The 14,898-nt window shown below is 56.6% G+C and overlaps 1 protein-coding gene across 2 annotated transcripts in view; it reads right to left on the reverse strand.

Annotated features, from left to right (window-relative positions):
• Positions 1 to 430: 430 nt before the first annotated feature.
• The window catches only part of SH2B3 (SH2B adaptor protein 3), a 37,474-nt gene continuing 23,006 nt past the window's right edge, over positions 431 to 14,898 (reverse strand). Inside the window, exons 3-8 of one of the 2 annotated variants that reach the window (XM_044244272.1) lie at positions 4,852 to 4,953; positions 4,679 to 4,770; positions 4,498 to 4,592; positions 4,181 to 4,395; positions 3,926 to 4,097; positions 431 to 3,764 (exon numbers count right to left, since the gene is read on the reverse strand). In XM_044244272.1, the coding sequence (XP_044100207.1) occupies positions 3,469 to 3,764; positions 3,926 to 4,097; positions 4,181 to 4,395; positions 4,498 to 4,592; positions 4,679 to 4,770; positions 4,852 to 4,953 (972 nt within the window). In that variant the 3' untranslated portion in view covers positions 431 to 3,468. Of the gene's footprint in view, positions 3,765 to 3,925; positions 4,098 to 4,180; positions 4,396 to 4,497; positions 4,596 to 4,678; positions 4,771 to 4,851; positions 4,954 to 14,898 lie in introns of both variants that reach the window. The other variant, XM_044244271.1, reaches the window with a different exon arrangement.

A 14,898-nucleotide genomic window follows, 5' to 3' on the forward strand; every position in this document is an offset into this window, starting at 1 on the left:
ATCTCTAGAAAGAGACAAGACTGAGACATTCTCTTTGGTGGATAAAGGTCCGCTCCAGGAGGAGGAAGGCTGGCCAGAGCTGGGCAGCACTGAGATACCACATCCTCAGCCTGACGCTGGTTCTGTAAGCTTCCTTTTTAATATCTCCTGAACGCAGATGAGTGTTGTTAGTCAGAAGTCGTCCTGATTCACACACCTATTTTACCAGAAGGGGGCAGGAGACACTTTTTAAAAAGAAACTGATACATCCAGAAGACTGAAAAGCTAAAACAGCACAGTGCCGTACAAAGTCGCTTACTGCTGTAGACTCACAGCGGCGCTCATGCTGCCGTGTCAGGGAGGACAAGGGGGGGCGAGCAGCGGAGCGGAGCAGGTTTTGCAGAGACAGCAGTCCTGTAATGATAGAGCCTTTAAATATTGTGGCAACAAGTCAGTTCTGAAAACTTTTAATTCATGTGTAGCAATTTGTACATTATAGCAAAATTTGCATTATTCAAGAATAAGTTACTTGTACAGTACATAAACAATACATAAAAATTTGCCAAATATCTTCTGCCTATAATGATACAGAATGGATCCATTTACGCCGTTGTCATTACAATGTGCTGCTTATTCCAGCCAAACACTGGGTGTCCGATGTGTCCTTGTTAATGGTGGATAATATACTTTCAAGTTCCTCAAGCCTGTGGGAGATGTTAGAGCTCACGTGACATTTGCAATAAGAGACGTAGCCCTGAATTAAAAGCATGAAGGAATCTCAGGCAACACTTAGGGAAGAGTTCAAGGCCTTGATTTTAGGTTAAGAAACTGTTATGTAAAAATAGTGTTTTCTGGCCTAAGATTTTAATGATTGCTATTCCTTTTTCCTACACGGTCCAGAAATGATCAAAGGCAGAAGATTTATACCAGATAAAGCCATATGGATTGCTGGTCTAAAATTCAAGGCAGGTTAGTTGACTTAATTCTTTGGTGCTGGTGACTGTTAGTATGTAAAAGTTCATTCAAGACAGAAGAAGGAAGTGATGGTGCTGGGAGCAGTCAAGCTATCCTTGTTGTCTTGTCCTTAGAGCTAACTGGAGGGATCATGGTGCTTACTGTCCCTTGGGCACTCAGAGCCCGGGCTCTCGGTGGAGGCTGCTGGCTTGGCTTCTTGCTGCCAGTCACCCTGGGGCCAGGAGGGTGGTGGGGTGTGCTGTGACCATGCTGGGCTGACTGTAGCCAGCAGGGTCACTGCCTGTGAAGAAGGCTTCTAGCCCAGGGGACCCACGGCTCCTTTTCCTCCATCTCGACCTGCTCTAGCAGAAAGAAAAGGCAGTGGCTCAGTGTCACTTCTTCTCAGGCCCTGAGGGGGCTTTTTGGGGTGCCGTATTTGAGCTCTCCTGGGAACTCGGACATGTTTTAAAAGGAAGTGTTTTTCTTGAGCATATTAACTGAAGCAGTCTGGAGGTGGGTGACTTCCAGTTTTCTGTTGCTGAGTCTGGACTTGTCCTTCATAGCCAGTGGGTCAGAGCTGCTAGTTTGCTGTGCCTGGCTTGCCTTTTCGTATTACCTGAGAATTGTATGGTGAGCAGCTAAGCAGTGAGGGTCCCTGGCTTAACGATGTCACATTCCAGGTGTTTAGATTCCGTCCCTTCTGGCTAGAGGGACGGGACTCATGTGGGTTGTGCCTACTTGGCCCCTTTCCTGTGCAGCCAAGGGGACAATCTGTACCAGTGCCTTCTCAGCACTTCCTTTGAGGAGTTTTCTCTAAGAGAAATTCAGAACATAGAAAAAAACCACAAATCTGGATTTGATCTGCTTTATAATCTACTGGACACACCCAGGAGTGTTGGTTTCTAAAGTGGTGAAGAGGTGACTGCTTGGCCCCCTCGACGCCCCCCCCCCAAAAAAAGAAAACCCCAGAAAATTCTAGAATCAAAAGTCTGACTTCTGGGAATACAGAGAATGGCTCGAGGGAGCAAACCGAACCGTCCCCCCAGATAAGGCAAGCAGTAGTTTTAGGCCCGGGTTTAAATTTAGCCTCTGACTGATGTATCTGTAAAGGTTAAGCTGTGCTGAACTCCCAGTTTCCTAGAAGCCACATGGATGAGCCTGCTGCTGGCACCCGGGAGCAGCTGGCTCCACTCCGTCACTGCCCCCTTGTTTTAGAGCCTCTGTGTGAAAGTCCTGGGGGGAGCCAGCTCCCCTGTGAATTGTATTACTGGTGAAAGGCAAGTATAGAGGGAGGCTCGACCGCAGGCCCCCGGCTGGCGGAGACGCTGCGTGCCCGTGAGTGTGCCCGCGAGTGCGGGCACACATTCCTCATCAAGAGAAGCAGTGAGTGGCTGGCACAGAACGCTGATTGTGGCTGTTAAAGGAGTTTCTCATTAGCTGTGGCACCAGATTCCCAGCTCCTCTTTTGGCTCAAGAACGAGCCTAAAACCTTGTGGGATAGTTTATAAGCCATTAGATGTCTGGGGTTTTCTGAGCCAGCCCCGTTGGTGAAGGATGGCCCAGGAGCCCCTCCTCTCTTTTTGCTTGTCCCTTCCCTTACCCCTTGGTTAAACTAGTTTAACTCTCACCATAAAACTGCTATTAACCAGAATCCAGTTTTTTATTCATAAGGCACCAGGGTAGAATTATTCCTTGCCACCCTCCTATTTCAGTAATTGCCTGAATTTCCCTGAAAGGGTGACGTATTTCACTTCTCTTCATTAGTAAGGACAGTGGCTACTCAGCAGCAGGTGACTGTCCTGAGGATGAAAGACGTGGAAGCCAGACGTGCTGGCTCAGACTGGGAACTAGTTAAGTAGAGTTTGCATAGCTGTCTCTGAACTACAAAATCGCATGGGTATTAGTTTAAAGAGTGCAATGACATAAGCAATAAATGAGTTTGGAAACCTGAATCCTTTGAAAAATTAATCTGAGGTAAAATGTTTAAAAAAATTTTTAACCTTGAGCTTTGTCCTAAAGCTGCAAGTCAGAGCAGGAGCGGTGTGTGTTCACCTATGACGTGGGTGACAGCAGACCTGCCACGTGGACTGAGGCTACAACAGGCAAACCATAGGAGAATCCAGGGCTTGTTAGTGTTTTGGGCTTCCTGACAACCCTCCCCACCCCCATCCCCCCGAAAGTCTGCCATCAGCTGTGACAGTGTCAGTGAAAAAGAGAGCCCAGATTCTGCCGCCAGCTCTGGCCCTCACCCACCACCTCCCGTAAGAGGATGGGACTGGTCCTGGGGACTCAGGGCAGGAACTGGTGGCATCTGCGAACAAGAACTACATCTGTAAACAGGTGGTGGACGATGAAACTTACAGGAGGCCCTTTAACAGGCCAAATAGAAGGGTCACATCGAAACTGGAGCAGTTAACAGTGTCCCTTAACTCTCTCTCTGGAAGGAAGGAAAGAAAATTACATTCACAAGTTCACATCTCCGCTTGCTTGTGCTCCTCGGGGCCATGTGTGAGGCCCGGGATTCCTCACCACCGGTCAGAGAGGTGTGTACTGATTGTCTATGGCCCGTAGATGGCTCCGGGAGGAGGAGTCCATTTCGTAGTCTGAGTCCCGGGCTCGACTGGCAGCTTCAGGCTCCAGGTGCCTCAGGCTGTTTTCCAGCTCCTCAGGCGAAGGCAGCAGGTGGAATATCTGCTCTGGGGGGGAGGGCCGGCTGGGGGGACCCTCCGGGCCATGCCCTCGCGGACAGCCAGAAGAGCTAAGGTGGGGAAGGCCCAGCTCCGAATCCCAGTGAGCAAGGGAGAAAGGGAACAGGACGGTGTTGGAGGAACCTGGGGGACAAGTGACCAAGAGAGAGACCAGCGCGTCAGTCTTAATGTGATGGGGCAGATGTTGGAAGAACACAAAAACAGATCTCTGTGCCCCTGGGTTTGCAGCAAGCTTTTACCCTCTGGTTCCCTGTGCCACCCACCCCCTTTATCAAGGGTCACACCTGGTGGCTGGGAGACGACGACCACGTAGCTGGACAAGCGGACGTCACAGGCAGCACCGCACTCGAGTGGGATGGGAGAGCGCTGGAAGTGGTGGAGCATGTCCACGACGGAGGGGAAGTGGAGGTGCTGCACTCGGCACTGGCCTCGCTCGGTCAGCGACAGGCGCAGGTGCTGGAGAGGAGAGTAGGCTCAGCCATTGAGGGCTTCGAACGTGGGGGTGGCGGAGGTACAGCCCCACCTACCATGCCCCGTACCTTGGCTATGCCTTGGAAGTTGAACGTGAGCACATACTCCCCTCGCCGTGTCTCGCTCTGCCGTACCAGGAACACTCCGTGAGCATCAGGACCCTGCAGCTGAACCAGCTGGGCTGCCTTCACCCGGGAGATGGGGCCATGGAACCAGGGATAGCAGGACAGGAAGTGATCTGTTTTCTGACAGGCTGGGTCCGGCAATCCCCCAGGAGAAGCACCTGGTAGACAGGACGGGTGATGGTCACCCCCGGTGGGTACCTCACATCCGAGGCTGAAGCTGGTTCCGACTTACCCGGAGAACGGAGGCCTGACCCACTCACCTTGGTTCAGGGAATCTGTGCTTCCCCGTGGGGAGTTGGATGTGCCAGACTCGGGGGCTGAGGGAGTGTGCGTCTCTGGGTCTGTGCTCTCCAGCCTGCTGAAGAGGCTGAGGTTAGGATCTGGATAGACCAGGGCAGTAGGGAAAGGTCAGGAGTGGGGCCCTATAGTCTGGGGCCTCACCCTTGGCCTGTGCACTCCCGGAGCTCGGCCATCCAGGAATTCAGCTGCTGCTCGTCCCCCACCTCAAAGATGATGTCTGTCCGGTCCTTCACCTGGCAAGGAGAAAGGGAGTGGCTGTGTGGGTGCCTTGGGTGTGTAGGTGTGACCCCCGGATGGGAAAAGCCATTAATTACCTTCAGGACAAAGGTATAGAGGTTGTCCGGCATCTCGAGGCGTGTGCACCGCCGAACCTCCTGGATACTGGAGCAGGCTGCTTGTAGCTTGGGCTTTGAACTCTAGGAGACCAAGGGAGGGCACTCGAGGCTTGTTCCTGATGGCCCTTCGTCCACCCAGGCCTCTCCTTTCCTGCAGTCTCCCCAAGGGCTTAGTTGGGTGAGTGAGTGCTTGTGGTGCTGCCAGGCGGGCACCCCAAGCCTGGACCAAGGTCTAGCACTGTGGCTTGCTGGAGCCTTGCCGAGGGCCCTTCTCCTATAGCCTCTGACCACTCTTCCCGTGCCCCAGTGTACCTGAACCTGTCTCTGACACGTGTGCCTGCTGACCTCTGTCCCTCCTCCACTGGTGGAACAAAGAGCGCCCCCCCCCACAACCCAGCCAGGTCACAACGGCTGCTGACCTCATCAAAAGAAGCGCCGAGAGTGGACATGAGGGCATCCAACCCACGTCACATTTCCCTCCGTGGCGCTGCCTGTGCCGGGGGCTCAGGCCTTTCTCCTGCCTTTAGTTTATCCCCCTGCCATCAGTTCCTCATCAGTGCAGGCCTCTCCGGGCCCTCATAAATAGAAGCAGCTCAAATCTTGGAGGTCAAGTCTTTTGCCTGAGGGAGGGTAGATCAGGTTTTCACCTCCGTCCACAGCGCACAGCCTAGAAGTTCACACTGCCACGCCCAGCTAGTCTGTCTGCAAGGCTGACAGATGGATCTGGCTGCGGGTGGGGGTTGGCAGAGCAGCTTAGCCACAGGTTCTTGGGGCTCCTGCCAGCATCCCTAAAGGAACAAAGCTTGGTATGGCTGGCCCAGGTAGAACCAGCTGGAAACCTACACAAAACCTTGGACCCAGGAGTCTCCCGTGACATCCAGCATACACGGGGTTCAGAGTGCACGGGAAGTGGTCCCCTACCCCTTTGCAAGCAAGGGCTCCTCTCCCAGGTCCTGACTGAACCTGACTAGGATGCAGGAAGCCCTGGGGCCCTAGAGCACAGAAGCCAGCATCTCTAGGGCAGCAGCTTCTCAGAATGCAGGTCTCCCCTCTACTGCCCCCCCATCTCCTCCTCTTCCTCTTGTGATAAGGGTAATAAGATTATTCCTAGCGAGGTCATGAGATGATGGATGGCTGCTTCCAGTAGGGGCCAGAAGCAGATAAGAACAGCGGAAGGAGCCAAAGATGATGGAGGAATGGACAGGGAGGCTAGTTGGGCCCCGTCTCTCCAGTACCTCTTCCTTCTCAAGGACCGGGAGACCGCCAGGCCCACCTAGGACCAGCCCGACCAAGCCAACACAGGGCAGGGGCAGAGGAATGGAAACAAGGCAGGCCCAAAGGCTTGTTCCTGGCACTGTGACTTTGGGGGAATCTGACCTCCGCATCTCGAGCAGAAGCTGCCTTTTCAAGAAGTGGTACAGGAGCCCATCCCCAAAGCCACGTGTGTGACTGCTCAAGACACACAGGCACCAGTCATCTCTGATAGAAGGATGGTGACCTTAGGGGCAGGCCACCTGCCTTCAGCTACTCCCTACCTGCAGGAGGGCTGGTGAACAGTGAGGAATGCAACAGTCTGGCAGGAGAGGTTTGGACAAACGGGGGCTCTTCCCAGTCCAGGCAACCCCTGCCCCCAGCAGTCCAGAGGAAAGAACAACTCTAGGAGCCCCGGACGTTTGCCGTGGTGGACTGCCTCATCTCACTAACGTGATAGCAGGCACAGAGAGGTGGCCAGCCAGTCCCAGCCCTAAGTGACCACCAGCCAGGGTTTTTTTTAATCTTTCCGGTTTCTCTTACTTCTCCCTCATACCCCAGTTTCTCAGCCTGGGAGCCCGTGAGATGTGGGGAGCACAGGAATCCCATGTGGTACTGACACGGGCCCTGGCCGTGCTGGAGTGCGTATGGCTCCACCTCTCAGAGCCTCTGTTTCCTTTCTGCACAACGGGTACAGTCCAAGTGCTGTTTCCTTCCTTCTGCTGTTGCAGTTGGCTCTGCCTGGCCTGCAAGCCTCCCCACTGGCTCCAGGCCCTCAGGATCACTGGGAGGAAGTAGGCCAGGCCAAGAAGGAACAGAACTAGTCTCCCTTTCAGTTCCGCTCTGGGCCTGGCCCCAGGGTGAATGCTGAGATTAACCAACAGAGCCACTGGTTTCACTCTGAATGTGGGGCCTCCATGCCAGCTCTGTCCCCAGAAGCTGCGGAACTGCTGACCTGGCAGGCGGTGGTGAAAAGGATTCCCCTCCTTCCCCCATAGCCAGCCCTGCTGCACGGGTGCTGGCCCCCATTTGCCCACAGACTGAAATACATGTTCTTCCCGACTCCTGTCAGGCAGCTTGGGGGACAGCTGTCCCAGCCAGCCCAGTCGTCTACCCTGTTGCCACACGGCTGGGGGCACAGCCAGGATCTGAACCCCAGAGTTGGTGTGTCCAGGTACTGTGCTGTCTGATGGAAGAGAGAGGCCAGAGGCTCTGCTCAGACTGGAGTGGTGAGCGAGCACTTGGTGCGGGATAAACCTTGCCTGTGGCCACAGCCCTAGCTGGACGGTCCAGAGCAGGACTCGAGAGCACCGGTCACACGTGGAAGGACCAATGGGTGCCTTCCTGGTTCAGCAAACAGCTGGGATGGGATGCTGAGCCCAAACCCCGGGGCTGGATCAGCAGCTGTAGGAACATTAGGGGACTCCACGTTCCCCTCTCTAGCATGCGCTTTGTCCCACCTGAGTGACTGGAACGGCCAAAGCACTCCAGACGACATGGTGTAAGCAGTATCATGTCACTCACTACATCCCCTCCTGGGAAGCAAGTTTCGCCTCCCAGCATCCACAAAGCTAGCTGCTTTCCTATGGCCCCTCAGGCTCTGGGGGAATAACCATTTCTTTCTTTGCCCTGGCTGCCAGGGAGCTCAGAGGCAAAGAAGCAGATAAGCTCTGACACTGTCCCCACAGTAGGGCTTGCATTTCTATACCTGACTTTATCTAGGCTCTACACTTTCTTCTCTCTCTAGATGGTAGTGTTCAGTCTTGATTGTGCTACTTCTGTATCCCTGGCCAAGTGGCTCAGCCCTCTGTCGGTGTTGTCATTTATAAAGCAGAGAGATTTAAGAGTCACTCTCTCCTTGCACAGCTGCTAAGGTGACTGGGCGAGCTACTGCAAGTGGGAAAAATAATGGCCTGACAAACAGCTGTGAAATTTCCAGGCTGGGGCCAGCCAAGGTGGGTAAAGCCCGGGGTCCCCTGTGGTTCCAGTACGACAGCTTCCCCTCCATGTGACCCAGGGACCAGACAGACACACATGCCTTCCTTCAGCCCATCCTGTGGTGAAATCCACGTGTCCCCTAGCTTGCCTCTGTAAATGCCCTAGTGAAGGTAAGGGAAAAACAGCAGGGTGCAGTTTATATGAAGATGTGCTTCAGGGGCGCCTGGGTGGCCCAGTCAGTTAAGTGGCTGCCTTCGGCTCAAGTCCCTCTCCTCCCTGCCCTGCTTGTGCTCAGTCTCTCTCTCTGTTTTTTTTTTTTTTTTAATGTATTTCAATGTGACTATCCAGACAACACAATGAACCACTCAGGTGCTTCGAGTTTGTTTTAAAATGAGCCTGAGAGCAGGGTAAGCCCGAAGAGAACAGTTAGTCTATTCAGTGGACATAAAAACTGGGCAGAAAGTTCCATGTGCTTCTGTAAGACTGTACTTCTCGGGCTCTAGGTTTGTCATCTCTTACACTTTTAGAGGGTGGCATGGACATCTCTGCCTCAACCTGTGGGTTTACCTGGTCCTTCCTGACCCCCACTGACCCATGGGCCCTCCTGCCTCTGGTGCCTCTGCCTCTGCCTTCAGAGGCTTCAGATCTGCCTGGGGGACGGAGATGGACAAGTGGAACCAGACTTCCTTTCCCATTTCTCTCAGCCTTGTTTTCCCCTCACGTTGTCTCCTGGAAGCTGTCCCATGACCTGTTGCTGTTGCCCATGTGCTAAGTTAGGGTAGAGGCACAAGCATGGGCTGAGGGCAGTGGTGGCCCAGAGCTCCAAGGCTACACGCATATTATCCCACTCTGCCATGTCCTTGGGAGCACCGTGAATGGGGCCTATCCCCATTTGTTCTTTCAAGACCCCAGCGCAGGGACCGGCCAAGCCCTCACTGAACACTGAACTCCGGGTGCAGTACCGCAGTGGAAACAAAACCCAGCCCCTGACTCACAGCTTACATTTTAATAAGGGAGACAGATGCCCAGCGTGAAGGAGACAGGAAGGACCCAGACAGGTAGGTGGGGGAAGCCGTGAAGGGCCACAGAAACAAGACGGGCTCCCTTCAGCTCTGAGGAGAGCTCAGCTAGGTTCCCAGGCACCAGGATGGCCCTTGCAAAGGCCCTGAGGTGGGGAAGCACATGAGCACCTGAGGAGGCCGATGGGACTCCTGTGCACAGTGAGGTGGTTAGAGGAGGTAGCCTGAAGTCCCTGTGCGGTGTGCAGGCTTTGAGGGTCAGTTTGGGCTTGTCTAAGTCAGAGATGGGGAAATGGCAGCTGGATGTACACTTCAGAGGCTCTGGGGAGCTCCTGCCCGACAGCAGCATACCTTCTAGTTGGGCCGGACCAGCTCTTCCCTCCTGCTCCCTGGGAAGCTGGAAGGGAAGGCACCACTTCACTCCCACCCAGGTAGCAAAGGGCCTGGCACAGAGGGTCCAGAGGTGTGGGGAGGGCAGGCCCTCACATGTTCCATCCATGGCATCCCCCCCCGGCCACTGGAGAAGCCCTTATCCAGCCACAGCCTAGGGGAAGGCGTCTCACCAGCGGGAATCCCCTCAGACCATCGCGTGCCCCTGGCAGACTTCTCTCTCCCAGGACTTGGGGCCCTCCCTCCTCTCCTACAAGGAACAGCAGTGGCACAGGAAGGAGGAGACCGTGTACAGTTGGGAGGTCTAGGTCCGAGCCACGTTTCCACCCCAGCACCCATGCCCTCGCTGCAGCCTCTCAGTGGCCTGGAGCCCTGCTTGAGGTGGTTAGACGAGTCCTAACTCCACCACTTGGTTCCTCTGGGATCTTGGGCATGGCACTAACTGCAGCCTCAGTTTCCTCTTGGTGACCTGGGGACAGTAAAAAGATCTTGCTGACCTCCCAGGAATAGAGGGAGATTGGGAGGTGGTCTTGGAGGATGGCTTGAAAACTTAAAAGATTCAGAGCAAACTGCAGATCCTAGTCCTGGATGAATGAATGAATGAACAAAGGATGAAACCTCCCTATGGAAGGTGCTCAATCAAGTCCTACTGATGGTATCAAAACAGCAGCCTACATACAAGGTAAAGAGAATACCCTGGCTTATTTCCCCCCACACGCCTCCAAAGATTTTAGGATCTCTCAGTGGGAGGGAGACGGCTGCTAGAACATAGAGGAGAGTTCTACTTGCCACTTAACTGTCGCTGAGGTACCTGGCAGCCAGTGCAAAAGAGGGACTCTTCCCAAGAGAGGGCAGCCTCCTGTGCCCAGGTATCCTACGCACAGTCCACGGAAGGCTCTGGCCGTGCCGGAGCCGAGAAACCTGAGGGACGCGTGTGTTCCCGTGACTTCAGCGTGATTTCCCGTGACCCGGTGTCCCACTCAGACACGTCTCTGGGGCCTGCATAACAGCCACACGGCAACCTTCCCATCCCGGGCCTTGGGTCTCAGCTCTGCCTCGTCCTCTATGCACAGGTGACACCTGTCCGGCTTGTCTTCCCTCTCGTAAGACCCGACAGTGCCACACCCTCCCACGAGAAGCTGGTGACGGAGTGGGCAAGGTGGGTACGGGAAGGCCCCGGAGGGCGGACGCAGGCCTTCGGAAGAGTCCGTCTGTGCGGCAGCGAGGCTCCTCTCTGCGAAGCTTTCCTCCTGTTACTCGCCACCCCCCTTCTCACTGTAGTCGGCCCACGTGGCTCTCTCCCCACTTTATGCCTAAGCTCTGGAAGGCTTCGCTTCTCTCCAGCTTTGCCTTCAGCCAGGCGCAGAGTCAGCGGCTCTAAGTGTTTGCAGAGCACCTGAGTGGCAGAGGTGGAAGGAAAGGCGCTGGAGGCTAAGAGCACAGCAAGAGCCCCTGCTCAGAGGCCATAAGGTACGGCCAGACCCAGAAGATGGCAGGGGAGTTGCCTGGGGCAGCAAATGCTGGCGGACCCCCTTTGGAAGCACCCCCATGTCAGGCACTGCGGCCTGGGCTGTCCCATCAATGGCTTCGGGACTATTGACTTCATAAGCCACCACCATTTAAAACTTTTCTCCAGTTTCACAGAAAAGAGCACCATATTGAAGAGATGCCAGGACCAAGGAAATAGGAAGGTCACTGTCCCAGTGTAAGGGACAGCTCTAATATTAAGTGTGGAGGGAAGACCCTCATGGCCTGCTCTGCGCCGTCTGTCTGCTGGAGGAGCAGTGGTGGGGGCCTTCCGCGCGCCCCTCCAGCCGCCTGGGGGCTGGTGCTTTATCCCCGCTTCACAAGGGCGGCGCCAAGGCTCAGAAAACCTCCGGGGGTTACCAATCACAACCCAAGTCTGGCCTGTAACCCGTGCAAGTGAGCCTGATGTCTGTGTTTTAACCCGAGCCCTGGGTGGCTCTGAAACTCACTGGAACCTGAGGGGAGTCCTGGGCGGGAAGGCCAGACCCCGCCTCCTCCCTCGCCCCCCTCCCCAGGCTCCTCCCACAGACGCAGGCCGAGGGGTGCCGGGGGCCTGAAATCTGGAGGAGGGCAGCTGCTGAGGGCAGAGTGGGTGCTCCGCTACAGAGTGAGAGCCGAGAAAACAGGGTGACCTCCCCAGCCCCCAGGAGGTGGGCAGCGCTGAAACAGAGCCGCCACCCACCAGTCCTTCCTGGGCTACTCCCGGGTGGGTCCAGAGTCCCGCTGCTCCCCACGCTGTCCTCCGCTCAGCACTCTCTGGGCCTCGCCTCGCCCCAGGTGGAGCGCCAGTCCTCACCATGGCCCGCAGGACCCCGCGGCGCCTAGTCCTTAGGACCTCCCGGAGCTCGCCGGCTCCCTCTCTGAGCACAGCCCTGGCCTCCGACTTCCGGAAGTGGACCAAGCGCACCCCCGCCTCGGGCCGCTGCACCTGCCGCTCCTCGGGGAGGGGGTCCCCCTCGACTTCACAAATCTAGCTCTTCGCAGATTTGGGTCTCAACCCCTGTGCCACCACAGGAAGGCCCTCCCTGATCCCAGTGACTAAATACACAGTCCCCATCACAGAAACCCCCGTACTTCCTTCCCTGCATTTATCATCCTGTGAAACAGGCTCCGCTGGGGCCTCGGTCTAGTCACGCAGCAGCCCTGGCACCGAGTCGGCCCTGGGCCGGGGCCTGGGGGACACATGCTGCGGTCCCTCCTCCACTGCGGAGCCCCACCCAAGGGAATGCTCTGGAGGACGGACAGGGTACTTGGGGGAGGGGGGCGCTGGCCGCAAGCAAGCAAGCCTCGGGGCGCTCCACCCCGGCACCGGTAACCCCGCCCGGGTACAGATGGAGAGCGGGAGGGCCCGACAGGCGGAATCCGCTTGCCCCGGGCCACACAGAGGAGCTGCGGAGAGTCAGGGCTCAGACCGCTGCGGTGCCTGATCCAGAGTGTGGCCTCGGCAGAGGGAGCCTCCCCTCCTCCAGAGAGCCTTCTCTGCTCACTCGGTTGTGGTTAGTGCGATTCCCGTGCCTCTCCCTCCACGTGGGTCTTATCAGGCCCGGCCATAATTTCCTGATGAGGCAGCTACCCCCACCGTCCGACTGGGAGTTCCTCTGGGGGTGGGGACAGGGCACCAAGACCTTGTTCGGAGGTGGGGCCCAGCAACGGGGCGGCCCCAGGACATGCTTGGGCTGGGTGCCCGGGGCTCCCAGTGGATAGATGTGGGGAAGCAGAAGCAGATATGGGGTGTGGTGAGTTATCACCCCCCCCACCCCGTTCCCCAGCTCCTTTGGGGGCAAAGTGAAGGCAATGAGCCTGTTCTGGGGCTGAAGGCTGAAGAAGTGTTGGAACTACAGACCACAGGTCCTTCCTGGGGCCCCAAACCCCACTCCACAGGCCCTTCAAAGGACTGCTTCAGCCACTTCTTTCTGGGGTGACCCGGAATAAATCACTTCACTTTCCTGTGCTTTTGGTTCCTCCTCTCTAAAACGGGAATGACCGTGGAACCCGCAGCCTAGGGCTTCTGAAAGCAGACCTGCCTGTGACCTGACTACACAGGAGTCCCCCAGATTCCCCAGTTCACTATGAGCCAGATCTCCCCATTGGTCTGGCGCCTTTGCCTTACGCCCCTCTCAGAGGAACGGGAAAGGGATGGGAGACACTTCTGGAAAACTCACATGGGCCAAGTCAGCTTCCCCCCTTCCCTGGCAAGAAAGAGTCCCCAGAGCCCCTGAAGGGCAAGCACACAGTGACACACACACACCCCAAGTGAAACAGTTATGCTAGAGACACAATCCTCCCCTTCGCCCACTCTTGGACCCTCAGAAGCCCCAAGGAGCCCCTATAGTGTAGGTGATTAGCCAGAGATGCTGAGACAGGGCCTGGGGGCCTGTCTAAAGCCTCACCTGCAGTGAGCTCCCCTTCATGCCTGTAAGGGTCCCCCCACATGCCAGACTCACAGTGACACAGTCACAAAGCCCCCTCTCGAGATGACCCCTACCTCCTCCCCCCACCCCGCCCAGAATCACAGGAACAGGGACACAGAGCTCCAAGATGCTAGAGCAACCTTCCCCTGACAAACACCTGGAGATAGAGACTCCCCCCCCCCCATAGAGAGGGAGACAGCCCCCCAACAAACAACTGGCCTGGGATCTCCCTGACACTCACTCGACCCTCTTCCGAGATGCAGGAGTCCTGGTTGACACAGAGTGCCCGAGTGTGGAGGAACCATCTGTGAGGACTGGCGTGAACCTCCACTCCAAGGCTTGCCCATGGAGGGGCCACACCCAAGCCTAGGGGGACCATTGCTTAAGAGGGGCCACCCCCACGCAGGTTCCACACCTGCCGTACCCACTCGTAGGCATGACTGGACAGATGAGCCAAGGAGCCAGTCATTCCGTCGGCCCCTTTGTCAGCTGATCTCGCCCCCCAACAGGGTGACTAAAGTGACCACACCTGGCACCACCCAGGACATAGCCTTACAGGGCAGGAATGGAGGGAACCAGTGCCCCCCACCCACACTGGCCAACACCACCTCCACACCTGTATTCAAGCTGCACCCCCCCACGCAGGGCACCATTCCTGGCCCAAACCTGGGCTCTCAAGGTGGCAGGTTAGGATCAACAACTCTCCAGACCCTGGAGCTGATCAAAGACCCTGAGGACCTCATGGGCTGGTCACCCACCACCACCTTCAGTCAGTTTATGGCTGGCCTGGAACATTTTTGAGGACGGACATGGCCTCTTAGTCTGGGAGTGCTCAGCAGGCAGCCAGCAAGCCCAGAGATGGTCCCAAGCAGGGTCAGGACCCAGCCAGAAACCCCCTCTACCCCGCCCTCCCCGTCGCCCGCTGCAAACCAGCTGCCACCAGCCCACACCTTGAGCGACCACATCCTGCTCCGGGAGACCCCGCCAGGAATCCTCCCTGCCCCCACATGACTGCAGAGCCCCGAGACCAATGCGCCCCATCCCCATCCACCCTTGCCCCAGGCCATGCCCTCCTGTCACAGTGCCACTGCTCCCAGCCACCTCCATCCTGGGGACACCCCAAGCCATGAGTGCGGGGCTGCGGTCAAGACAGAGCCATGGCTCCAAGAGTCCAGGCCATGTGTCCAGCTGTGCCCAAGCGTCAAAGCTGGCACTGCCCACCTGGGCCTTCCGGCCGCACGGTAGGGTGCAACTGCGGACTTGGACACTCCTGCCCCCGAACATGGATGGGCCACTGGAGTCTGCAGGTGATCACCATGGGTGTCACCAGGCCGAGGGGTCCTGGGCCCCAAGGCCTTCGACGAGGTGCCCACCAAGGGCCCTGCTGTGAAGCCAGAGCAGCGGGGGGAAGCCCCTCACCTCAGCAACTCGGGCTTCAGCTGCAGCCCCAGGGCCCGGTGGCTGCCGAGCCGGCTTAGGGTGGAAAAAGC

Source organism: Neovison vison, chromosome 3 (assembly GCF_020171115.1).
Source record: "Neovison vison isolate M4711 chromosome 3, ASM_NN_V1, whole genome shotgun sequence".
Taxonomy (NCBI): Eukaryota; Metazoa; Chordata; class Mammalia; order Carnivora; family Mustelidae; genus Neogale; species Neogale vison.